Here is a 27500-nt window from a genome sequence, read left to right on the forward strand (position 1 = left end):
CACACATTAACCAGAGAGGACTCAGCGGTTCAATCAACAACATGCAAGCTAACAGTTTACCCATGCTTCCAGTCATTGTCCTAAGCGTCACCTGTCTATCTGTCTACCTGTCTGTTTACCTGTATATCTATCTATCTACCTGTATATCTACCTGTCTGTTTACCTGTATATTTATATGTCTACCTGTCTGTTTACCTGTATATCTATCTATCTACATGTATATCTACCTGTATGTTTACCTGTCTGTTTACCTGTATATCTATCTATCTACATGTATATCTACCTGTATGTTTACCTGTCTGTTTACCTGTATATCTATCTATCTACATGTATATCTACCTGTATGTTTACCTGTCTGTTTACCTGTATATCTATCTATCTACCTGTATATCTACCTGTCTGTTTACCTGTATATTTATATGTCTACCTGTCTGTTTACCTGTATATTTATATGTCTACCTGTCTGTTTACCTGTATATCTAAATGTCTACCTGTCTATTTATCTATCTACCTGTCTGTTTACCTGTATATCTATATGTCTACGTGTCTGTTTACCTGTCTGTCTATCTATCTACCTGTCTGTTTACCTGTCTATCTATCTGTCTACCTGTCTGTTTACCTGTATATCTACCTGTCTACCTGTCTGTCTACCTGTATATATATATGTATACTTGTCTGTTTACCTGTATATCTACCTGTCTACCTGTCTGTTTACCTGTATATCTATCTGTCTAATTGTCTGTTTACCTATCTGTCTACCTGTCTGTTTACCTGTATATCTACCTGTCTGTACCTGTATATCTATCTGTTTACCTGTATATCTACCTGTCTGTACCTGTATATCTATCTGTCTACCTGTCTGTTTACCTGTATATCTATCTGCCTACCTGTCTGTTTACCTGTATATCTACCTGTCTGTTTACCTGTATATCTACCTGTCTGTACCTGTATATCTATATGTCTACTTGTCTGTTTACCTGTCTGTCTATCTGTCTGTCTGTTTACCTGACTGTACCTGTATATCTATATGTCTACTTGTCTGTTTACCTGACTGTACCTGTATATCTATCTGTCTAAGTGTCTGTTTACCTGTCTGTCTGTCTATCTGTCTACTTGTCTGTTTACCTGTATATCTATATGTCTACTTGTCTGTTTACCTGTCTGTTTACCTGTATATCTATATGTCTACTTGTCTGTTTACCTGTCTGTTTACCTGTATATCTATATGTCTACTTGTCTGTTTACCTGTCTGTCTATCTGTCTACCTGTCTGTTTACCTGTATATCTATATGTCTACTTGTCTGTTTACCTGTCTGTTTACCTGTATATCTATATGTCTACCTGTCTGTCTACCTGTATATCTACCTGTCTGTTTACCTGTATATCTATATGTCTACCTGTCTGTCTACCTGTCTGTTTACCTGTATATCTATATGTATACTTGTCTGTTTACCTGTATATCTACCTGTCTACCTGTATGTTTACCTGTATATATATCTGTCTACCTGTATATCTATATGTCTACCTGTCTGTTTACCTGTATATCTATCTGTCTACCTGTCTGTTTACCTGTATATCTATCTGCCTACCTGTCTGTTTACCTGTATATCTACCTGTCTGTACCTGTATATCTATCTGTCTACCTGTCTGTTTACCTGTATATCTACCTGTCTGTACCTGTATATCCATCTGTCTACATGTCTGTTTACCTGTATATCTACCTGTCTGTACCTGTATATCTATCTGTATATCTACCTGTCTGTACCTGTATATCTATATGTCTACTTGTCTGTTTACCTGTCTGTACCTGTATATCTATCTGTCTACCTGTCTGTTTACCTGTATATCTATATGTCTACGTGTCTGTTTACCTGTCTGTCTACTTGTCTGTTTACCTGTATATCTATATGTCTACTTGTCTGTTTACCTGTCTGTTTACCTGTCTGTCTACCTGTCTGTTTACCTGTATATCTATATATCTACCTGTTTGTTTACCTGTATATCTATATGTCTACCTGTTTGTTTACCTGTATATCTATATGTCTACTTGTCTGTTTACCTGTCTGTTTACCTGTATATCTATGTCTACCTGTCTGTCTACCTGTCTGTTTACCTGTATATCTATATGTATACTTGTCTGTTTACCTGTATATCTACCTGTCTACCTGTATGTTTACCTGTATATATATCTGTCTACCTGTATATCTATATGTCTACTTGTCTGTTTACCTGTATATCTATCTGCCTACCTGTCTGTTTACCTGTATATCTACCTGTCTGTACCTGTATATCTATCTGTCTACCTGTCTGTTTACCTGTATATCTATCTGCCTACCTGTCTGTTTACCTGTATATCTACCTGTCTGTACCTGTATATCTATATATCTACCTGTCTGTTTACCTGTATATCTATATATCTACCTGTCTGTTTACCTGTATATCTACCTGTCTGTACCTGTATATCTATATATCTACCTGTCTGTTTACCTGTATATCTATATGTCTACCTGTCTGTCTACCTGTCTGTTTACCTGTATATCTATATGTATACTTGTCTGTTTACCTGTATATCTACCTGTCTACCTGTATGTTTACCTGTATATATATCTGTCTACCTGTATATCTATATGTCTACTTGTCTGTTTACCTGTATATATTTCTGCCTACCTGTCTGTTTACCTGTCTGTCTATCTGTCTACCTGTCTGTTTACCTGTATATCTATCTGCCTACCTGTCTGTTTACCTGTATATCTACCTGTCTGTTTACCTGTATATCTACCTGTCTGTACCTGTATATCTATATATCTACCTGTCTGTTTACCTGTATATCTATATGTCTACTTGTCTGTTTACCTGTCTGTCTATCTGTCTACCTGTCTGTTTACCTGTATATCTATATATCTACCTGTCTGTTTACCTGTATATCTACCTGTCTGTACCTGTATATCTATATATCTACCTGTCTGTTTACCTGTATATCTACCTGTCTGTTTACCTGTATATCTATCTGTCTACCTGTCTGTTTACCTGTATATCTACCTGTCTGTACCTGTATATCTATCAGTCTACCTGTCTGTTTACCTGTATATCTATATGTCTACCTGTCTGTTTACCTGTCTGTCTATCTGTCTACCTGTCTGTTTACCTGTCTGTATATCTGTCTACTTGTCTGTTTACCTGTATATCTATCTGCCTACCTGTCTGTTTACCTGTATATCTACCTGTCTGTACCTGTATATCTATCAGTCTACCTGTCTGTTTACCTGTATATCTATCTGCCTACCTGTCTGTTTACCTGTATATCTACCTGTCTGTTTACCTGTATATCTACCTGTCTGTACCTGTATATCTATATATCTACCTGTCTGTTTACCTGTATATCTATATGTCTACTTGTCTGTTTACCTGTCTGTCTATCTGTCTACCTGTCTGTTTACCTGTATATCTATATATCTACCTGTCTGTTTACCTGTATATCTACCTGTCTGTACCTGTATATCTATATATCTACCTGTCTGTTTACCTGTATATCTATCTGTCTACCTGTCTGTTTACCTGTATATCTATCTGTCTACCTGTCTGTTTACCTGTATATCTATCTGCCTACCTGTCTGTTTACCTGTATATCTACCTGTATATCTACCTGTCTGTACCTTTATATCTACATATCTACCTGTCTGTTTACCTGTATATCTATATGTCTACTTGTCTGTTTACCTGTCTGTCTATCTGTCTACCTGTCTGTTTACCTGTATATCTATATATCTACCTGTCTGTTTACCTGTATATCTATATGTCTACTTGTCTGTTTACCTGTCTGTACCTGTATATCTATATGTCTACTTGTCTGTTTACCTGTCTACTTGTCTGTTTACCTGTATATCTATATGTCTACCTGTCTGTCTATCTGTCTACCTGTCTGTTTACCTGTATATCTATCTGCCTACCTGTCTGTTTACCTGTATATCTACCTGTCTGTTTACCTGTATATCTACCTGTCTGTACCTGTATATCTATCTGTCTACCTGTCTGTTTACCTGTATATCTATCTGCCTACCTGTCTGTTTACCTGTATATCTACCTGTCTGTTTACCTGTATATCTACCTGTCTGTACCTGTATATCTATATATCTACCTGTCTGTTTACCTGTATATCTATATGTCTACCTGTCTGTTTACCTGTGTATATATATATATATATGTCTACTTGTCTGTTTACCTGTCTGTCTATCTGTCTACCTGTCTGTTTACCTGTATATCTATATGTCTACCTGTCTGTTTACCTGTATATCTATATGTCTAGTCTGTTTACCTGTATATCTATGTCTACTTGTCTGTTTACCTGTCTGTCTATCTGTCTACTTGTCTGTTTACCTGTATATCTATATGTCTACCTGTCTGTTTACCTGTCTGTCTATCTGTCTACCTGTCTGTTTACCTGTCTGTATATCTGTCTACTTGTCTGTTTACCTGTATATCTATATGTCTACCTGTCTGTTTACCTGTATATCTATATGTCTACTTGTCTGTTTACCTGTCTGTCTATCTGTCTACCTGTCTGTTTACCTGTATATCTATATGTCTACTTGTCTGTTTACCTGTCTGTTTACCTGTATATCTATATGTCTACCTGTCTGTCTACCTGTATATCTACCTGTCTGTTTACCTGTATATCTATATGTCTACCTGTATTTCTACCTGTCTGTTTACCTGTATATCTACCTGTCTACCTGTATGTTTACCTGTATATATATCTGTCTACCTGTATATCTATATGTCTACTTGTCTGTTTACCTGTATATATATCTGCCTACCTGTCTGTTTACCTGTATATCTATCTGTCTACCTGTCTGTTTACCTGTATATCTATCTGCCTACCTGTCTGTTTACCTGTATATCTACCTCTCTGTACCTGTATATCTATATGTCTACTTGTCTGTTTACCTGTCTGTCTATCTGTCTGTCTGTTTACCTGTATATCTACCTGTCTGTACCTGTATATCTATCTGTCTACCTGTCTGTACCTGTATATCTATATGTCTACTTGTCTGTTTACCTGACTGTACCTGTATATCTATCTGTCTAAGTGTCTGTTTACCTGTCTGTCTGTCTATCTGTCTACTTGTCTGTTTACCTGTATATCTATATGTCTACTTGTCTGTTTACCTGTCTGTTTACCTGTATATCTATATGTCTACTTGTCTGTTTACCTGTCTGTTTACCTGTATATCTATATGTCTACTTGTCTGTTTACCTGTCTGTCTATCTGTCTACCTGTCTGTTTACCTGTATATCTATATGTCTACTTGTCTGTTTACCTGTCTGTTTACCTGTATATCTATATGTCTACCTGTCTGTCTACCTGTATATCTACCTGTCTGTTTACCTGTATATCTATATGTCTACCTGTCTGTCTACCTGTCTGTTTACCTGTATATCTATATGTATACTTGTCTGTTTACCTGTATATCTACCTGTCTACCTGTATGTTTACCTGTATATATATCTGTCTACCTGTATATCTATATGTCTACCTGTCTGTTTACCTGTATATCTATCTGTCTACCTGTCTGTTTACCTGTATATCTATCTGCCTACCTGTCTGTTTACCTGTATATCTACCTGTCTGTACCTGTATATCTATCTGTCTACCTGTCTGTTTACCTGTATATCTACCTGTCTGTACCTGTATATCCATCTGTCTACATGTCTGTTTACCTGTATATCTATCTGCCTACCTGTCTGTTTACCTGTATATCTACCTGTCTGTACCTGTATATCTATATATCTACCTGTCTGTTTACCTGTATATATATATGTCTACTTGTCTGTTTACCTGTCTGTCTATCTGTCTACCTGTCTGTTTACCTGTATATCTATATATCTACCTGTCTGTTTACCTGTATATCTATCTGTCTACCTGTCTGTTTACCTGTATATCTATCTGTATATCTACCTGTCTGTACCTGTATATCTATATGTCTACTTGTCTGTTTACCTGTCTGTACCTGTATATCTATCTGTCTACCTGTCTGTTTACCTGTATATCTACCTGTCTGTACCTGTATATCTATATGTCTACGTGTCTGTTTACCTGTCTGTCTACTTGTCTGTTTACCTGTATATCTATATGTCTACTTGTCTGTTTACCTGTCTGTTTACCTGTCTGTCTACCTGTCTGTTTACCTGTATATCTATATATCTACCTGTTTGTTTACCTGTATATCTATATGTCTACCTGTTTGTTTACCTGTATATCTATATGTCTACTTGTCTGTTTACCTGTCTGTTTACCTGTATATCTATATGTCTACCTGTCTGTCTACCTGTCTGTTTACCTGTATATCTATATGTATACTTGTCTGTTTACCTGTATATCTACCTGTCTACCTGTATGTTTACCTGTATATATATCTGTCTACCTGTATATCTATATGTCTACTTGTCTGTTTACCTGTATATCTATCTGCCTACCTGTCTGTTTACCTGTATATCTACCTGTCTGTACCTGTATATCTATCTGTCTACCTGTCTGTTTACCTGTATATCTATCTGCCTACCTGTCTGTTTACCTGTATATCTACCTGTCTGTTTACCTGTATATCTACCTGTCTGTACCTGTATATCTATATATCTACCTGTCTGTTTACCTGTATATCTATATATCTACCTGTCTGTTTACCTGTATATCTACCTGTCTGTACCTGTATATCTATATATCTACCTGTCTGTTTACCTGTATATCTATATGTCTACCTGTCTGTCTACCTGTCTGTTTACCTGTATATCTATATGTATACTTGTCTGTTTACCTGTATATCTACCTGTCTACCTGTATGTTTACCTGTATATATATCTGTCTACCTGTATATCTATATGTCTACTTGTCTGTTTACCTGTATATATTTCTGCCTACCTGTCTGTTTACCTGTCTGTCTATCTGTCTACCTGTCTGTTTACCTGTATATCTATCTGCCTACCTGTCTGTTTACCTGTATATCTACCTGTCTGTTTACCTGTATATCTACCTGTCTGTACCTGTATATCTATATATCTACCTGTCTGTTTACCTGTATATCTATATGTCTACTTGTCTGTTTACCTGTCTGTCTATCTGTCTACCTGTCTGTTTACCTGTATATCTATATATCTACCTGTCTGTTTACCTGTATATCTACCTGTCTGTACCTGTATATCTATATATCTACCTGTCTGTTTACCTGTATATCTATCTGTCTACCTGTCTGTTTACCTGTATATCTATCTGTCTACCTGTCTGTTTACCTGTATATCTACCTGTCTGTACCTGTATATCTATCAGTCCTACCTGTCTGTTTACCTGTATATCTATCTGCCTACCTGTCTGTTTACCTGTATATCTACCTGTCTGTACCTGTATATCTATCAGTCTACCTGTCTGTTTACCTGTATATCTATCTGCCTACCTGTCTGTTTACCTGTATATCTACCTGTCTGTTTACCTGTATATCTACCTGTCTGTACCTGTATATCTATATATCTACCTGTCTGTTTACCTGTATATCTATATGTCTACTTGTCTGTTTACCTGTCTGTCTATCTGTCTACCTGTCTGTTTACCTGTATATCTATATATCTACCTGTCTGTTTACCTGTATATCTACCTGTCTGTACCTGTATATCTATATGTCTACTTGTCTGTTTACCTGTCTACTTGTCTGTTTACCTGTATATCTATATGTCTACCTGTCTGTCTATCTGTCTACCTGTCTGTTTACCTGTATATCTATCTGCCTACCTGTCTGTTTACCTGTATATCTACCTGTCTGTTTACCTGTATATCTACCTGTCTGTACCTGTATATCTATCTGTCTACCTGTCTGTTTACCTGTATATCTATCTGCCTACCTGTCTGTTTACCTGTATATCTACCTGTCTGTACCTGTATATCTATATATCTACCTGTCTGTTTACCTGTATATCTATATGTCTACCTGTCTGTTTACCTGTGTATATATATATATATGTCTACTTGTCTGTTTACCCGTCTGTCTATCTGTCTACCTGTCTGTTTACCTGTATATCTATATGTCTACCTGTCTGTTTACCTGTATATCTATATGTCTAGTCTGTTTACCTGTATATCTATGTCTACTTGTCTGTTTACCTGTCTGTCTATCTGTCTACTTGTCTGTTTACCTGTATATCTATATGTCTACCTGTCTGTTTACCTGTCTGTCTATCTGTCTACCTGTCTGTTTACCTGTCTGTATATCTGTCTACTTGTCTGTTTACCTGTATATCTATATGTCTACCTGTCTGTTTACCTGTATATCTATATGTCTACTTGTCTGTTTACCTGTCTGTCTATCTGTCTACCTGTCTGTTTACCTGTATATCTATATGTCTACTTGTCTGTTTACCTGTCTGTTTACCTGTATATCTATATGTCTACCTGTCTGTCTACCTGTATATCTACCTGTCTGTTTACCTGTATATCTATATGTCTACCTGTATGTCTACCTGTCTGTTTACCTGTATATCTACCTGTCTACCTGTATGTTTACCTGTATATATATCTGTCTACCTGTATATCTATATGTCTACTTGTCTGTTTACCTGTATATATATCTGCCTACCTGTCTGTTTACCTGTATATCTATCTGTCTACCTGTCTGTTTACCTGTATATCTATCTGCCTACCTGTCTGTTTACCTGTATATCTACCTGTCTGTACCTGTATATCCATCTGTCTACATGTCTGTTTACCTGTATATCTATCTGCCTACCTGTCTGTTTACCTGTATATCTACCTGTCTGTTTACCTGTATATCTATATATCTACCTGTCTGTTTACCTGTATATCTATATGTCTACTTGTCTGTTTACCTGTCTGTCTATCTGCCTACCTGTCTGTTTACCTGTATATCTACCTGTCTGTACCTGTATATCTATCTGTCTACCTGTCTGTTTACCTGTGTATATATATATATATATGTCTACTTGTCTGTTTACCTGTCTGTCTACCTGTCTGTTTACCTGTATATCTATATGTCTACCTGTCTGTTTACCTGTATATCTATATGTCTAGTCTGTTTACCTGTATATCTATGTCTACTTGTCTGTTTACCTGTCTGTCTATCTGTCTACTTGTCTGTTTACCTGTATATCTATATGTCTACCTGTCTGTTTACCTGTCTGTCTATCTGTCTACCTGTCTGTTTACCTGTCTGTATATCTGTCTACTTGTCTGTTTACCTGTATATCTATATGTCTACCTGTCTGTTTACCTGTCTGTTTACCTGTATATCTATATGTCTACTTGTCTGTTTACCTGTCTGTCTATCTGTCTACCTGTCTGTTTACCTGTATATCTATATGTCTACTTGTCTGTTTACCTGTCTGTTTACCTGTATATCTATATGTCTACCTGTCTGTCTACCTGTATATCTACCTGTCTGTTTACCTGTATATCTATATGTCTACCTGTATGTCTACCTGTCTGTTTACCTGTATATCTACCTGTCTGTTTACCTGTATATCTATATATCTACCTGTATGTCTACCTGTCTGTTTACCTGTATATCTACCTGTCTACCTGTATGTTTACCTGTATATATATCTGTCTGTTTACCTGTATATCTATATATCTACCTGTATGTCTACCTGTCTGTTTACCTGTATATCTACCTGTCGACCTGTATGTTTACCTGTATATATATCTGTCTACCTGTATATCTATATGTCTACTTGTCTGTTTACCTGTATATATATCTGCCTACATGTCTGTTTACCTGTATATCTATCTGCCTACCTGTCTGTTTACCTGTATATCTACCTGTCTGTTTACCTGTATATCTACCTGTCTGTACCTGTATATCTATATATCTACCTGTCTGTTTACCTGTATATCTATATGTCTACTTGTCTGTTTACCTGTCTGTCTATCTGCCTACCTGTCTGTTTACCTGTATATCTACCTGTCTGTACCTGTATATCCATCTGTCTACATGTCTGTTTACCTGTATATCTATCTGTCTACCTGTCTGTTTACCTGTATATCTACCTGTCTGTACCTGTATATCCATCTGTCTACCTGTCTGTTTACCTGTATATCTACCTGTCTGTACCTGTATATCCATCTGTCTACATGTCTGTTTACCTGTATATCTATCTGTCTACCTGTCTGTTTACCTGTATATCTATCAGTCTACCTGTCTGTTTACCTGTATATCTACCTGTCTGTACCTGTATATCTACCTGTCTGTACCTGTATATCTATATGTCTACTTGTCTGTTTACCTGTCTGTACCTGTATATCTATCTGTCTACCTGTCTGTTTACCTGTATATCTATATGTCTACGTGTCTGTTTACCTGTCTGTCTACTTGTCTGTTTACCTGTATATCTATATGTCTACTTGTCTGTTTACCTGTCTGTTTACCTGTATATCTATATGTCTACTTGTCTGTTTACCTGTCTGTCTATCTGTCTACCTGTCTGTTTACCTGTATATCTATATGTCTACTTGTCTGTTTACCTGTCTGTCTATCTGTCTACCTGTCTGTTTACCTGTATATCTATATGTCTACCTGTCTGTTTACCTGTATATCTATCTGTCTACCTGTCTGTTTACCTGTATACCTATATGTCTACCTGTCTGTCTATCTGTCTACCTGTCTGTTTACCTGTATATCTATATGTCTACCTGTCTGTTTACCTGTCTGTATATCTGTCTACCTGTCTGTTTACCTGTATATCTATATGTCTACCTGTCTGTTTACCTGTCCGTCTATCTGTCTACCTGTCTGTTTACCTGTCTGTCTATCTGTCTACCTGTCTGTTTACCTGTCTGTATATCTGTCTACCTGTCTGTTTACCTGTATATCTATATGTCTACTTGTCTGTTTACCTGTATATCTATATGTCTACCTGTATATCTATATGTCTACTTGTCTGTTTACCTGTCTGTCTATCTGTCTACCTGTCTGTTTACCTGTATATCTATATGTCTACTTGTCTGTTTACCTGTCTGTCTATCTGTCTGTTTACCTGTATATCTATATGTCTACTTGTCTGTTTACCTGTCTGTATATCTGTCTACTTGTCTGTTTACCTGTCTGTCTATCTGTCTACCTGTCTGTTTACCTGTCTGTATATCTGTCTACTTGTCTGTTTACCTGTATATCTATATGTCTACCTGTATATCTATATGTCTACTTGTCTGTTTACCTGTCTGTCTATCTGTCTACCTGTCTGTTTACCTGTATATCTATATGTCTACCTGTCTGTTTACCTGTATATATATCTGTCTACCTGTCTGTTTACCTGTATATCTATGTCTACTTGTCTGTTCACCTGTATATCTATCTGTCTACCTGTATATATATATATGTCTACTTGTCTGTTTACCTGTATGTCTATCTGTCTACCTGTCTGTCTACCTGTATATCTACCTGTCTGTTTACCTGTATATCTACCTGTCTGTTTACCTGTATATATATATATATATATATATATCCGTCTACTTGTCTGTTTACCTGTATATCTATATGTCTACCTGTCTGTCTACCTGTATATCTACCTGTCTGTTTACCTGTATATCTACCTGTCTGTTTACCTGTCTATCTATCTGTTTACCTGTATATCTACATGTCTGTACCTGTATATCTAGCTGTCTACCTGTCTATCTCTCACCTGATCCACAAACCACGAAGACGAACAGAGCGAGCAGCCACGGACCCACTGGAGACTTCTCCTCGTTTACAGGTCGCTGTAACACACACATACAGTCATTCATACACACACACACACACACAGTAATACACACAGTCATTCATACACACACACAGTAATACACACAGTCATTCATACACACACACACACAGTCATACACACACAGTAATACACACAGTCATTCATACACACACACAGTAATACACACAGTCATTCATACACACACACACACACAGTAATACACACAGTCATTCATACACACACACACACACACAGTAATACACACAGTCATTCATACACACACAGTAATACACAGTCATTCATACACACACACACACAGTAATACACACAGTCATTCATACACACACACACACAGTAATTCATACACACACACACAGTCATACACACACAGTAATACACACAGTCATTCATACACACACACACAGTCATACACACACAGTAATACACACAGTCATTCATACACACACACAGTAATACACAGTCATTCATACACACACACAGTAATACACACAGTCATTCATACACACACACTCAGTCATACACACACAAACAGTCATACAGTTATACACACGCACACATACATATACACAGTCATACACGTACACAGTCATACATAAACAGTGTTTTACAACATTTACAACAATGAGAAGAATCATTAGTACACAAGTATTACTACACAGTATAACGACACAGTACTACAACAGAGTATTACGACACAGTACTACATTACATTACATTACATTTTATTTAGCTGACGCTTTTATCCAAAGCGACTTACAATAAGTGAATTAAACTCAGAACAACAAGAATCAAGCAAGTACAATTTCTTCAATAACATTAAACTACAAAGTGCCATCAGTAAGAGACATTTACAGCTAAATGACATGTGATGTAATGTAATGTAAAAATTAGAAAGACAGTACAGACTAGCATTCTAGTAGAACTAAATACAGCAGATACAGTAGTAATAAAGCAGAGAAACCTCTTTAAAGAATATACTCAGCAAGATACAGGAAGTCCCAGAAGTCAGTGGACACAGCTCAGATGAACTGAGTACTCCAACACAGTACTACAACAGAGTACTACAACAGAGTACTACAACACAGTACTACAACACAGTACTACAACACAGTACTACAACAGAGTACTACAACACAGTACTACAACACAGTACTACAACAGAGTACTACAACACAGTACTACAACACAGTACTACAACACAGTACTACAACAGAGTACTACAACACAGTACTACAACACAGTACTACAACAGAGTACTACAACAGAGTACTACAACAGAGTACTACAACACAGTACTACAACAGAGTACTACAACACAGTACTACAACACAGTACTACAACAGAGTACTACAACACAGTACTACAAGACAATATTACGACACAGTACTACAACACAGTACTACAACACAGTACTACAACACAGTACTACAACAGAGTACTCCGACACAGTATTACTACACATACAGCAGCATGCCCTAATAAGGCCTGACAGGAAGTGTCTCATGCGATAATACAGATTATCTGTCATTATCGCGAGCCGGTCCTGTGGCACGCGGCGCATGCGCAGTGTTCACGCGCGACAAAGCGGGTCAAAAAAGGGAAGAACAACCGAAGGCCGGTCACGTGTGTGTGCGTGTCGCATTAAAGACGACATGTGAGGCAGTGAGGAAGAAGTATTACATCATAAATGTACCCTGCGGAGCTCTGAGGGGCCTCCGGGAGTGTGATGGGAGTCTGGATCAGTCTGGCCCTTCATGTCTATGCTCCTATTTAAGATGTCAGCTTCACGTGATATATTATTATGATGTCTGCTCCCATGCTGAGACCAGCTGCCTCCAGGACCAGGGTTGTACCCCTGAATCTGAATGGCAGCGACACTAGCCTGTAGCTGCACCCTAACTATGAATACAGGAATACGGGGAACCAGAACCAGTACCGAGGTCTTCTGGACGTGGCCCCGCTGGGTGATGGTCTTGCTGTGCCGCTCGTTCGCTACTTTCATCCGCTGCAGCGCCGACATGTTTCAGGGTTCAGCGCGGGTCTGGAACCAGGAGGACGGGGACCGGGAGGACGAGTGGAGGGGCACCGGTTCCGGTGAAAACGTCCCGCTGTTTGTTTCCGTCCGTCCGAATGAGATGCTAACTGCTAGCTGGCTGCTAGCCGAACGAGCTAACCGTGAGGCGACTATCCTCGTCACGTGACACGGGACATTCAGCCCTCTAGTGGCAGGAAAACATTTAATACATATAAATACGTATTATATGCTGCTTTTATTACATATATATATATATATATATATATACTATGTCTACAAATATATACTGTATATATAATTTATAATACAGAAATATTGATTTGTGATAAAAAAATGAGCCAAGTAGTTTCTCTTTTATTTAATTTCATTGTGCAGTGAGACTGCAGCTGGTCGAACACACACACACACACACACACCGATAGACAAACATACATACATGCTGGCTGTGCTGTAGCCAGGGGGTCATCGGTAGGATGTCTACCTATGTACTTGTTCAGTATAGTTCCAGCATGAATTCTCTGGAGGTCAGAGGTCATACAGGTCAGCTGTAGTCTCTGGAGGTCAGAGGTCACTCTAGCAGCCCAGCCCGCTGATGGAGCCGATGCGGTCCATCTTCATCCCGAAGCAGCCTCTCCCGCCCCCGACCATGGACTTCCTGCTCCGCCTCCTTGTCTTGGATTGCTGCCGCAGGAGGTCCAGGAGGAACCGCGGTGCCACCTCTCGCCCACTGGCTAATCCCCCAGAGGTAGACAAGGAGGCGGGGCGTCCTGCTGAGCCCTCTGTGATGTCATCAGAGGTGGGAGGGGCCAAGATGAGAGAGGAGAGCCGAGAGCCGAACAGAGAGTGTAAGACCTGAGAAGACAGTTCACCCACACAAGATATGTCTTCAGACTAAACCTGAGACTAACCGCTAACAATCGAGCCTGAAGTAAAAAGGGTTTTATACTAAACGTTGTGTTTGTTGTCAAACCTGAGAACCAATCAGCTCTCTGATGTGGCGACAGCCAGGGGTTTCCCATCATGCACTGGGCTACAAAGTTGGTGGAGTCACCTAACTGTCTCTGGTCACCTGTCTCTATCTCTGGTCACCTGTCTCTATCTCTGGTCACCTGTCTCTTTCTCTGGTCACCTGTCTCTATCTCTGGTCACCTGTCTCTATCTCTGGTCACCTGTCTCTTTCTCTGGTCACCTGTCTCTATCTCTGGTCACCTGTTTCTTTCTCTGGTCACCTGTCTCTATCTGGTCACCTGTCTCTATCTCTGGTCACCTGTCTCTTTCTCTGGTCACCTGTCTCTATCTGGTCACCTGTCTCTATCTGGTCACCTGTCTCTTTCTCTGGTCACCTGTCTCTATCTCTGGTCACCTGTCTCTATCTCTGGTCACCTGTCTCTATCTGGTCACCTGTCTTTCTCTGGTCACCTGTCTCTTTCTCTGGTCACCTGTCTCTATCTCTGGTCACCTGTCTCTATCTGGTCACCTGTCTCTATCTCTGGTCACCTGTCTCTATCTCTGGTCACCTGTCTCTATCTCTGGTCACCTGTCTCTTTCTCTGGTCACCTGTCTCTATCTGGTCACCTGTCTCTATCTCTGGTCACCTGTCTCTATCTGGTCACCTGTCTCTATCTCTGGTCACCTGTCTCTATCTCTGGTCACCTGTCTCTATCTGGTCACCTGTCTCTATCTCTGGTCACCTGTCTATCTGGTCACCTGTCTCTATCTCTGGTCACCTGTCTCTATCTCTGGTCACCTGTTTCTTTCTCTGGTCACCTGTCTCTATCTCTGGTCACCTGTCTCTATCTCTGGTCACCTGTCTCTATCTGGTCACCTGTCTCTATCTCTGGTCACCTGTCTCTATCTCTGGTCACCTGTCTCTATCTCTGGTCACCTGACTCTATCTCTGGTCACCTGTCTCTATCTCTGGTCACCTGTCTCTTTCTCTGGTCACCTGTCTCTATCTCTGGTCACCTGTCTCTATCTCTGGTCACCTGTCTCTATCTGGTCACCTGTCTCTATCTGGTCACCTGTCTCTATCTCTGGTCACCTGTCTCTTTCTCTGGTCACCTGTCTCTATCTCTGGTCACCTGTCTCTATCTGGTCACCTGTCTCTATCTCTGGTCACCTGTCTCTATCTCTGGTCACCTGTCTCTTTCTCTGGTCACCTGTCTCTATCCCTGGTCACCTGTCTCTATCTCTGGTCACCTGTCTCTATCTCTGGTCACCTGTCTCTATCTCTGGTCACCTGTCTCTATCTCTGGTCACCTGTCTCTATATCTGGTCACCTGTCTCTATCTCTGGTCACCTGTCTCTATCTCTGGTCACCTGTCTCTATCTGGTCACCTGTCTCTATCTCTGGTCACCTGTCTCTATCTGGTCACCTGTCTCTATCTCTGGTCACCTGTCTCTATCTCTGGTCACCTGTCTCTATCTGGTCACCTGTCTCTCTCTGGTCACCTGTCTCTATCTCTGGTCACCTGTCTCTATCTCTGGTCACCTGTCTCTATCTCTGGTCACCTGTCTCTTTCTCTGGTCACCTGTCTCTATCTCTGGTCACCTGTCTCTATCTCTGGTCACCTGTCTCTCTCTGGTCACCTGTCTCTCTCTGGTCACCTGTCTCTTTCTCTGGTCACCTGTCTCTTTCTCTGGTCACCTGTCTCTATCTGGTCACCTGTCTCTATCTCTGGTCACCTGTCTCTATCTCTGGTCACCTGTCTCTATCTCTGGTCACCTGTCTCTATCTCTGGTCACCTGTCTCTATCTGGTCACCTGTCTCTATCTCTGGTCACCTGTCTCTATCTCTGGTCACCTGTCTCTATCTCTGGTCACCTGTCTCTATCTGGTCACCTGTCTCTCTCTGGTCACCTTTCTCTATCTCTGGTCACCTGTCTCTTTCTCTGGTCACCTGTCTCTTTCTCTGGTCACCTGTCTCTATCTCTGGTCACCTGTCTCTATCTCTGGTCACCTGTCTCTATCTCTGGTCACCTGTCTCTTTCTCTGGTCACCTGTCTCTATCTCTGGTCACCTGTCTCTATCTCTGGTCACCTGTCTCTATCTGGCCACCTGTCTCTCTCTGGTCACCTGTCTCTATCTCTGGTCACCTGTCTCTATCTCTGGTCACCTGTCTCTATCTCTGGTCACCTGTCTCTCTCTGGTCACCTGTCTCTATCTCTGGTCACCTGTCTCTCTCTGGTCACCTGTCTCTTTCTCTGGTCACCTGTCTCTATCTCTGGTCACCTGTCTCTCTCTGGTCACCTGTCTCTTTCTCTGGTCACCTGTCTCTATCTCTGGTCACCTGTCTCTTTCTCTGGTCACCTGTCTCTATCTCTGGTCACCTGTCTCTCTCTGGTCACCTGTCTCTTTCTCTGGTCACCTGACTGAATGATGATAATGGTGATTGCGATAAAGATGATAATGATGAGGAAGTAAATAAAGAAGTAGATGAGGAAGTTAGTCTCCACAGACCTGTTGGTCATGTCGTTGGTGTGAAGGTCTCGACTCCACGCCAACGGTGAGGAAGAGGAGGAGGAGAGGAAGGAAAGAGGAGGAAGATGAAGCAGCCATCTTAGTTTCTTTGGAGAAAAAGAAGAACGAAAATTAGTTTCAATGAATAACTTATCACCATGGCAACAGATTATCTTGTGTGTATATATATATATATATATATGTGTATACATATTTGTATATATAGATTGACGTCGGAGCTCTGGAGCCTCTGGGGGTGAAGCTCCACCGTACTACTGCTCACCACCCACAGGCTCATGGGTTGTGTGAGCGGTTCCATCGCTCAAAGGCTCCCGTGGGTCGGATTGGGGCTCAGGACAGCCCCCAAGGAGGGCCTTCAAGCTTCATCCGCCCAGTTAGTTTACGGCCAGCTGCTCCGGGTCCCTGGAGGGTTCATCCCCAAGGTCACAGACCCGGGATCTGCGACTTTGACTGTTGTTTTGTTCTCTCTCGTCTTGGTGAATTCTGGGGGGACTTATGAAGGGGACTCGGCTTGGAGCACATCATTCACAGGACTAGTGGGGTGGCTTACGATATAGATGACAGTGTCCCTTTAAGAGCAATTATCGTAACCATGGCAACACAATGGCGTTGAGGTGACGGGATGTCAGTGTCACAAGGTAAATATTTGTGAGAGTGGAATAAACAACCAAACAGAGAAAGCTTGTCTACTGCGTTCATTCCTGCGCTCCTACATGTATGTATATATATATATATATATATATATATATATATATATATATATATATATATATATATATATATATATATATATATATATGCACATAAATATGTAGATACATACATGTATATATATTATCTGGTGATGTGGTTTCTGTAGATGGCATTTCCCTGGCATCCAACACCACTGTAAAGAATCTCTAGTTATCTTTGACCCAGACTTGTCCTTTAACTCCCACGTTAAGCAAATCTCAAGGATTGCATTTTTTCATCTACGTAACATTTCAAAAATCAGGCACATCTTGTCTCAAAAAGATACAGAAAAGCTGGTTCACGCGTTTGTTACTTCCAGACTAGATTACTGCAACTCCTTATTATCAGGCTGCTCTAATAAGTCTCTTAAAGGCTACTTGTGGTTCCTAGAGTCCTAAAAAGTAGGATGGGAGCCAGAGCCTTCAGTTATCAAGCTCCTCTTTTATGGAACCAGCTTCCACTTTCAGTCCTGGAGGCAGACACAGTCACCTCATTAAAGAATAGACTTAAGACTTTCCTCTTTAATAGTGCTTATAGTTAGGGCTGAATCAGGTTTGCCTTATGTTTATGTAACTCTGTTCATTCTGTACACATGACATCTATTCATCTGTCCATCCGGGGAGAGGGATCCTCCTCTGTTGCTCTCCTGAAGGGTTCTTCCCTTTTTTCCCTGTCAAAGGTTATTTTTGGGGAGTTGTTCCTGATTCGATGTGAGGTCAAAGGTCAGGGATGTCGTATGTGTACAGATTGTAAAGCCCTCTGAGGGGAGGTTGTGATTTGTGATATTGGGCTATACAAAATAAACTGAATTGAATAGAATATACCCATAAATATGTAGATACATATATGTATATACATACACATCAATATGTAGATACATATATGTATGTATATACACATACATATGTATATATATATATATATATATATATATATATATATATATATATATTGTTTTATGGTCGGATTGAATGATGTAAAACGTTATTGATCATATCAAAGAAAAGGAACTTACGAGATGAAGAGAAATATTCCAACAGATTGGTCTCAGAGTCTGTCCTGTCAGGACGGGTCGCTGGTCCAAGTGCTGGTCTACTAGCTGGTCTACGAGCTGGTCCAAGTGCTGGTCTACTAGCTGGTCTACGAGCTGGTCCAAGTGCTGGTCTACTGGCTAGTCTACGAGCTGGTCTACTAGCTGGTCTACGAGCTGGTCCAAGTGCTGGTCTACTAGCTGGTCTACGAGCTGGTCCAAGTGCTGGTCTACTGGCTAGTCTACGAGCTGGTCTACTAGCTGGTCTACGAGCTGGTCCAAGTGCTGGTCTACTAGCTGGTCTACGAGCTGGTCCAAGTGCTGGTCTACTGGCTAGTCTACGAGCTGGTCTACTAGCTGGTCTACGAGCTGGTCCACGTGCTGGTCTACTAGCTGGTCTACGAGCTGGTCCACGTGCTGGTCTACTAGCTGGTCTACGAGCTGGTCCACGTGCTGGTCTACTAGCTGGTCTACGAGCTGGTCCACGTGCTGGTCTACGAGCTAGTTCAACGGCCTTAAATACGACTCAGCGCCGTGATGTCACACATTCTTCCCACTGTTACCCCCGACGACGGATCTCACACACACTCTACACCCACACACAAACACGCTCACACACACTCCACACACGCTCACACACACACACACACACACTCCACACACAAACACGCTCACACACACACTCCACACACAAACACGCTCACACACACACTCCACACGCACACACACACACTCCACACACAAACACGCTCACACACACACTCCACACACACACTCCACACACAAACACGCTCACACACACACTCCACACGCACACACACACACACTCCACACACACACAAACACGCTCACACACACACACTCCACACAAACACGCTCACACACACAAACAAAAACAGATTATCCTTGAGTCTATGAGGAGAGTGACAGAGTCCTTCCAAAGGTATCAGAGGTACTTACTGTAAGTTTAAATGGTTCCTCGAAAATGAATTTATAGGTGTTTGGTAAGTAAAGGGGATCCTGGAGACCTACAGGTTTTTGGTCATTAAAGGGGATCCTGGAGACCTACAGGTTTTTGGTCATTAAAGGGGATCCTGGAGACCTAATGGTGTTTTTTTAACATAGTTCGGGAACAAAGGCCACGCCCCGAACTCAGCCAATCATCCGAGCCCTAAGTACTTTTACAGTAAGCACGTTGAACCCGTTCACTCCCCCACGCGGCTCTTCCACCCGACGCTTCTGCGTCCAGCCTAAAGGTCTCCATAAAGCTGACTTCCCACCTAACCTGCCTCTCACTTCAGACCCCCTCACCATACTCACCGCTCAGGCTAGCGTTTCCCTTCATGGGCAAAGTATTAAAGTCAGTTGTCTTGCTGGCTTTCTTCGGCCTCCTGCGCTGTACCACCTCAAACTCCGACCACCATCCATTGCGACATACCTCTCTGTCCTCACGACACCATCATCCATCACCTCCAACTCAGCAAGACCAACCAACCAACACGGTCTGCCTCAACCCACCTTCGCCTTCCGACTAGACTCGTACCGAAGTCCATACGACCCTAACCGCCACTACTTAAACACTCGACACAGCCAGCCGAACTTCTTCAAAACCACATCTTTAAGATGGCGGTCCTCCCCCACCTACCTCTCTTACACCCGCTGCAACCTAACGACACTCTTCTCTATGAAGCTATCTGGGCTGTGTGGAGGAGAACCTCTGGATAACTAGTCCACTGGTGTTTCCAGGGATGTAACGCGTTGTCACAACCTCGGTCTGGACCTTTGTGAACAGGAGACTCTCAAAGAAAACACAAGAGTGATCAGAGAACAACTTAAATCACAACAAACTGGACATGTTCAGACCGTTGGTGAGGATGAGATCTCTCCGTCCTGACTATTAAAAAAAGAATTTTTGGTGGCCCGGCCTCCTGCCTTGGCCCTGCTGATGCCCCGCCCCCCCTCCTCTCTACCTCCTTCTGTTTCATGGATTGGAGTTCCATTCATACATTCATGTAATGTGTTTATGTAACTCTGTAACTCTGTTCATCTGGTCACATGACATCTATTCATCTGTCCATCCGGGGAGAGGGATCCTCCTCTGTTGCTCTCCTGAAGGTTTCTTCACTTTTTTCCCTGTCAAAGGTTATTTTTGGGGAGTTGTTCCTGATCCGATGTGAGGTCAAAGGTCAGGGATGTTGTATGTGTACAGATTGTAGAATATAAATATGCATAAAATATAGAATATGCATCAATGGAAAAAAGAAATGCAACCTAAATTATATAAAAAAACAGTTTTTTATTAAAGTACATACATTTTCATTTTAGACCATCACCGCAACCTTTTTAAAGGACCAACACACCATGATGGTGTTCTATGACCTTTCTGAAGGTACCAAAAAGCCTTGAGGTAGTTCATTGACCTTTCAGAAGGTACAAACAAGCTTGCATGTTGAAGTGTCCTTGAGCAACACACAGAAGTTGCTCCCCGGTGCTTCACTGCAGCCCACTGCTCCTTAACCTTTTAAGCCCCACGGTCCCCAAAAGGTTACTAAGGTTGGGTGCAGAGAAGAAGTTACCGACGAGGATAAAAAAAAGTGTACATTTCTTTCTTTATTTCTATGACCTTACAAAAGGTACCAACGAGCGTTGATTGGATACTATAACCTCTCAGATGGTACCAACAAGCCTTGAGGGTGTTCTACGACTTTTCAGAAAGTGCCAACGGGCCTTGAGAGGGTTCTATGACCTTTCAGATGGTACCAACGAGCCTTCATGGTGTTCTATGACCTTTCAGAAGGTCCCAATGAGCATTGAGGGGGTTATATGACATTTCAGAAGGTACAAACAAGCCTTGAGGGGGTTCAATGACCTTTCAGTAGATACCAACCAGACTTGAAGGCGTTCTATGACCTTTCAGAAGGTACCATAAGACCTTGAGGGGGTTTTATGACCTTTCAGACGGTACCAACACGCCTTCAGGATGTTCTATGACCTTTCAGATGATACCAACAAGCCTTGAAGGAGTTCTATGACCTTTCAGAAGGTACCATAAGACCTTGAGGGGGTTCTATGACCTTTCAGATGGTACCAAGGACCCTTGAGGAGGTTCTATGACCTTTCAGATGGTACCAACGAGCCTTCATGGTGTTCTATGACCTTTCAGAAGGTCCCAATGAGCATTGAGGGGGTTATATGACATTTCAGAAGGTACAAACAAGCCTTGAGGGGGTTCAATGACCTTTCAGTAGATACCAACCAGACTTGAAGGCGTTATATGACCTTTCAGAAGGTACCATAAGACCTTGAGGGGGTTTTATGACCTTTCAGACGGTACCAACACGCCTTCAGGATGTTCTATGACCTTTCAGATGATACCAACAAGCCTTGAAGGAGTTCTATGACCTTTCAGAAGGTACCATAAGACATTGAGGGGGTTCTATGACCTTTCAGATGGTACCAAGGACCCTTGAGGAGGTTCTATGACCTTTCAGAAGGTACCATAAGACCTTGAGGGGTTTTTATGACCTTTCAGACGGTACCAATAAGCCTTCAGGATGTTCTATGACCTTTCAGATGATACCAACAAGCCTTGAGGGTGTTCTATGACCTTTCAGAAGGTACCATAAGACCTTGAGGGGGTTCTATGACCTTTCAGATGGTACCAAGGAGCCTTGAGGAGGTTCTATGACCTTTCAGAAGGTACCATACGAACTTGAGGGGGTTCTATACCCTATCAGAAGGTACCAACGGGCCTTGAGAGGGTTCTATGACCTGTCAGACGGTACCAACGAGCCTTCATGGTGTTCTATGACCTTTCAGAAGGTACACCCAAGCTTTAAGGGGGTTCTATAACCTTTTAGAAGTTATCAACAAGCCTTGAGGGGGTTTTATGACCTTTCAGATGGTACCAAAAGTCCTTGAGGAGGTTCCGGAGGTAGCTTTAGCTGCTAACGCATCCTGAAGCATCCTCTTTCTCTTCCAGTATTCTGCTTATCACTGTCTTCTCTCTCTATAGATCCTCTTCACCTCCGACCTCGGTTGTCCAGCCTCGTCGTAAACTGTCACCACGGCGACCATGTTGTTGTGAGCAACTATTTCCTGTGGAAGGGGGCGGGGCTACAGATGGATAGGTGTGTGTGTTTGTGTGTATTTAATGACCATCTTTGTCCCAGTCAGAAAAAAACCCGCCCCCCATTCAGCCTCTGAGGTCTTCGACCACGCACATTAAACACACAAACACACACACATACACACACACACACGCACACTCACAGGAAGAATGCCTCATCAATCACCTTATAGAAAGAGGTCGCTGATCACAAAACCAAATCTCTGTGTGTTGTGACGCACAACATTCCCCCCCCCCCCACAGTGACACACACACTCTCTCTCTCTCTCACACACACACACACACACACACACACACACACACCTTAAAACAGAACGTTTTAAGAGAAACAAACCATTCAGATAAATCTTTAGAAGCTTCCTGTCTGACTTCATATCTGACTTACTACCTGACTTCCTGTCTGACTTCCTACATGACTTCCTGCCTGACTTCCTGTCTGACTTCCTGTCTGACTTCCTACCTGACTTCCTGCCTGACTTCCTACCTGACTTCCTGTCTGACTTCCTACCTGACTTCCTGTCTGACTTCCTACATGACTTCCTGCCTGACTTCCTGTCTGACTTCCTACCTGACTTCCTGCCTGACTTCCTGTCTGACTTCCTGTCTGACTTCCTGTCTGACTTCCTGTCTGACTTCCTACCTGACTTCCTGTCTGACTTCCTACATGACTTCCTGCCTGACTTCCTGCCTGATTTCCTATCAACAACACAACATCTGATCAGTCTGATGATGAAGGTGATGAATTATTGCACGAGAATACATGTAATTATTGCACGAAAATAAATAAATTTTTGCACTATAATAAATATAATTATTACGCTATTATACATGTAATTATTGCACTAGAATACATGTAATTATTACACTATTATACATGTAATTATTGCACTAGAATACATGTAATTATTACACTATTATACATGTCATTATTGCACTAGAATACATGTAATTATTACACTATTATACATGTCATTATTACACTAGAATACATTTTAATTATTGCACTAAAATAAATATAATTATTACACTATAATAAATATAATTATTACACTATAATAAATATAATCATTACACTATAATAAATATAATCATCGCACAATAATACATGTAATTATTACACTGTAATAAATATATATATATTACACTATAATAAATATAATCATTGCACTATAATACATGTAATTAGTACACTATAATAAATATAATTATTGCACTATAATAAATAGAATTATTACACTCAATTTAATATAGATTGCACCTCCTCCACTGCTCCTCTGTCTCAGGGCGTCCCCCAGGGTTCGGTGCTTGGTCCTCTTCTGTTCATCCTCTACCTGCTCCCTCTTGGTAACATCATACGTCATCACGGTCTCCTCTTCCACTGCTACGCTGATGATGTCCAGCTCTACATCTTCACAAAGGCCATTACCACTACTCCTCACTCCACTCTGACCAACTGCCTCACTGACATTAAATCATGGATGCAAACCAACTTTCTCAAACTCAACTGTGATAAATCGGATATGATCATCATCATCGGCCCCAAATCTCACAACTTCTGCCTCACCATCGATAACTCCACTCTGTCTCCCTCCCCTCACATCTTCAACCTCGGAGTCATGTTTGACAGCAACCTCTCATTTGAACATCACGTCAAACAAATCACCAGAACCTCCTTCTTCCACCTAAAAAACATCTCAGCCCGTCTCCGCCCATCACATCCTCATATTGACTATTGCAATAATATTCTTTATGGCACATCTTCCAAAATCCTAAACAAACTCCAATACATCCAGAACTCTGCTGCTCGCCTGCTCACCCACTCCCAGACCCCTGTTCTCCAGAGCCTTCACTGGCTCCCCGTCCCACAACGGATCCAATACAAAATCCTTCTCCTCACTCACAAAGCCCTCCATTATCAGGCCCCCTCCTACCTCACAGACCTGCTCCACCACCACACTCCATCAGGCCCCCTCCTACCTCAGACCTGCTCCACCACCACACTCCATCAGGCCCCCTCCTACCTCACAGACCTGCTCCACCACCACACTCCACCAGGCCCCCTCCTACCTCATAGACCTGCTCCACCACCACACTCCACCAGGCCCCCTCCTACCTCAGACCTGCTCCACCACCACACTCCATCAGGCCCCCTCCTACCTCACAGACCTGCTCCACCACCACACTCCACCAGGCCCCCTCCTACCTCAGACCTGCTCCACCACCACACTCCATCAGGCCCCCTCCTACCTCATAGACCTGCTCCACCACCACACTCCATCAGGCCCCCTCCTACCTCAGACCTGCTCCACCACCACACTCCATCAGGCCCCCTCCTACCTCATAGACCTGCTCCACCACCACACTCCACCAGGCCCCCTCCTACCTCAGACCTGCTCCACCACCACACTCCACCAGGCCCCCTCCTACCTCAGACCTGCTCCACCACCACACTCCACCAGGCCCCCTCCTACCTCATAGACCTGCTCCACCACCACACTCCATCAGGCCCCCTCCTACCTCAGACCTGCTCCACCACCACACTCCATCAGGCCCCCTCCTACCTCAGACCTGCTCCACCACCACACTCCATCAGGCCCCCTCCTACCTCAGACCTGCTCCACCACCACACTCCATCAGGCCCCCTCCTACCTCACAGACCTGCTCCACCACCACACTCCATCAGGCCCCCTCCTACCTCAGACCTGCTCCACCACCACACTCCATCAGGCCCCCTCCTACCTCAGACCTGCTCCACCACCACACTCCATCAGGCCCCCTCCTACCTCAGACCTGCTCCACCACCACACTCCACCAGGCCCCCTCCTACCTCACAGACCTGCTCCACCACCACACTCCATCAGGCCCCCTCCTACCTCAGACCTGCTCCACCACCACACTCCATCAGGCCCCCTCCTACCTCACAGACCTGCTCCACCACCACACTCCATCAGGCCCCCTCCTACCTCTCAGACCTGCTCCACCACCACACTCCACCAGGCCCCCTCCTACCTCACAGACCTGCTCCACCACCACACTCCATCAGGCCCCCTCCTACCTCAGACCTGCTCCACCACCACACTCCATCAGGCCCCCTCCTACCTCACAGACCTGCTCCACCACCACACTCCATCAGGCCCCCTCCTACCTCAGACCTGCTCCACCACCACACTCCATCAGGCCCCCTCCTACCTCACAGACCTGCTACACCACCACACTCCATCAGGCCCCCTCCTACCTCAGACCTGCTCCACCACCACACTCCATCAGGCCCCCTCCTACCTCTCAGACCTGCTCCACCACCACACTCCATCAGGCCCCCTCCTACCTCAGACCTGCTCCACCACCACACTCCATCAGGCCCCCTCCTACCTCAGACCTGCTCCACCACCACACTCCATCAGGCCCCCTCCTACCTCACAGACCTGCTCCACCACCACACTCCATCAGGCCCCCTCCTACCTCAGACCTGCTCCACCACCACACTCCATCAGGCCCCCTCCTACCTCTCAGACCTGCTCCACCACCACACTCCATCAGGCCCCCTCCTACCTCAGACCTGCTACACCACCACACTCCATCAGGCCCCCTCCTACCTCTCAGACCTGCTCCACCACCACACTCCATCAGGCCCCCTCCTACCTCTCAGACCTGCTCCACCACCACACTCCATCAGGCCCCCTCCTACCTCAGACCTGCTCCACCACCACACTCCATCAGGCTCCCTCCTACCTCAGACCTGCTCCACCACCACACTCCATCAGGCCCCCTCCTACCTCTCAGACCTGCTCCACCACCACACTCCATCAGGCCCCCTCCTACCTCAGACCTGCTCCACCACCACACTCCATCAGGCCCCCTCCTACCTCAGACCTGCTCCACCACCACACTCCATCAGGCCCCCTCCTACCTCAGACCTGCTCCACCACCACACTCCATCAGGCTCCCTCCTACCTCAGACCTGCTCCACCACCACACTCCATCAGGCCCCCTCCTACCTCTCAGACCTGCTCCACCACCACACTCCATCAGGCCCCCTCCTACCTCAGACCTGCTACACCACCACACTCCATCAGGCCCCCTCCTACCTCAGACCTGCTCCACCACCACACTCCATCAGGCCCCCTCCTACCTCAGACCTGCTCCACCACCACACTCCATCAGGCCCCCTCCTACCTCAGACCTGCTACACCACCACACTCCATCAGGCCCCCTCCTACCTCAGACCTGCTCCACCACCACACTCCATCAGGCCCCCTCCTACCTCTCAGACCTGCTCCACCACCACACTCCATCAGGCTCCCTCCTACCTCAGACCTGCTCCACCACCACACTCCATC

The 27500-nt window shown here is 43.1% G+C and overlaps 2 protein-coding genes across 2 annotated transcripts in view; both read right to left on the bottom strand.

The window, feature by feature from the left end:
- Nucleotides 1-13960, bottom strand: part of zgc:85858 (uncharacterized protein LOC405879 homolog) — a 14208-nt gene extending 248 nt beyond the window's left edge. Inside the window, exons 1-2 of the mRNA XM_034557532.1 lie at nucleotides 13694-13960; nucleotides 11677-11752 (exon numbers count right to left, since the gene is read on the bottom strand). Coding sequence (XP_034413423.1) covers nucleotides 11677-11752; nucleotides 13694-13777 — 160 coding nt within the window. The 5' untranslated portion in view covers nucleotides 13778-13960. The remainder of the gene's footprint in view (nucleotides 1-11676; nucleotides 11753-13693) is intronic.
- A 261-nt stretch (nucleotides 13961-14221) lies between these two features.
- si:ch73-265d7.2 (C-type natriuretic peptide 2) lies at nucleotides 14222-17350 on the bottom strand. Its single transcript, XM_034557533.1, has 2 exons — nucleotides 17252-17350; nucleotides 14222-14644 (listed from the first exon to the last, which is right to left on the bottom strand). The coding sequence occupies exons 1-2, from the start codon at nucleotides 17348-17350 to the stop codon at nucleotides 14366-14368; spliced, it is 378 nt and encodes a 125-aa protein (XP_034413424.1). The 3' UTR covers nucleotides 14222-14365.
- Nucleotides 17351-27500: the final 10150 nt, after the last annotated feature.

This window comes from Cyclopterus lumpus, chromosome 18 (assembly GCF_009769545.1).
Source record: "Cyclopterus lumpus isolate fCycLum1 chromosome 18, fCycLum1.pri, whole genome shotgun sequence".
Lineage (NCBI taxonomy): Eukaryota > Metazoa > Chordata > Actinopteri > Perciformes > Cyclopteridae > Cyclopterus > Cyclopterus lumpus.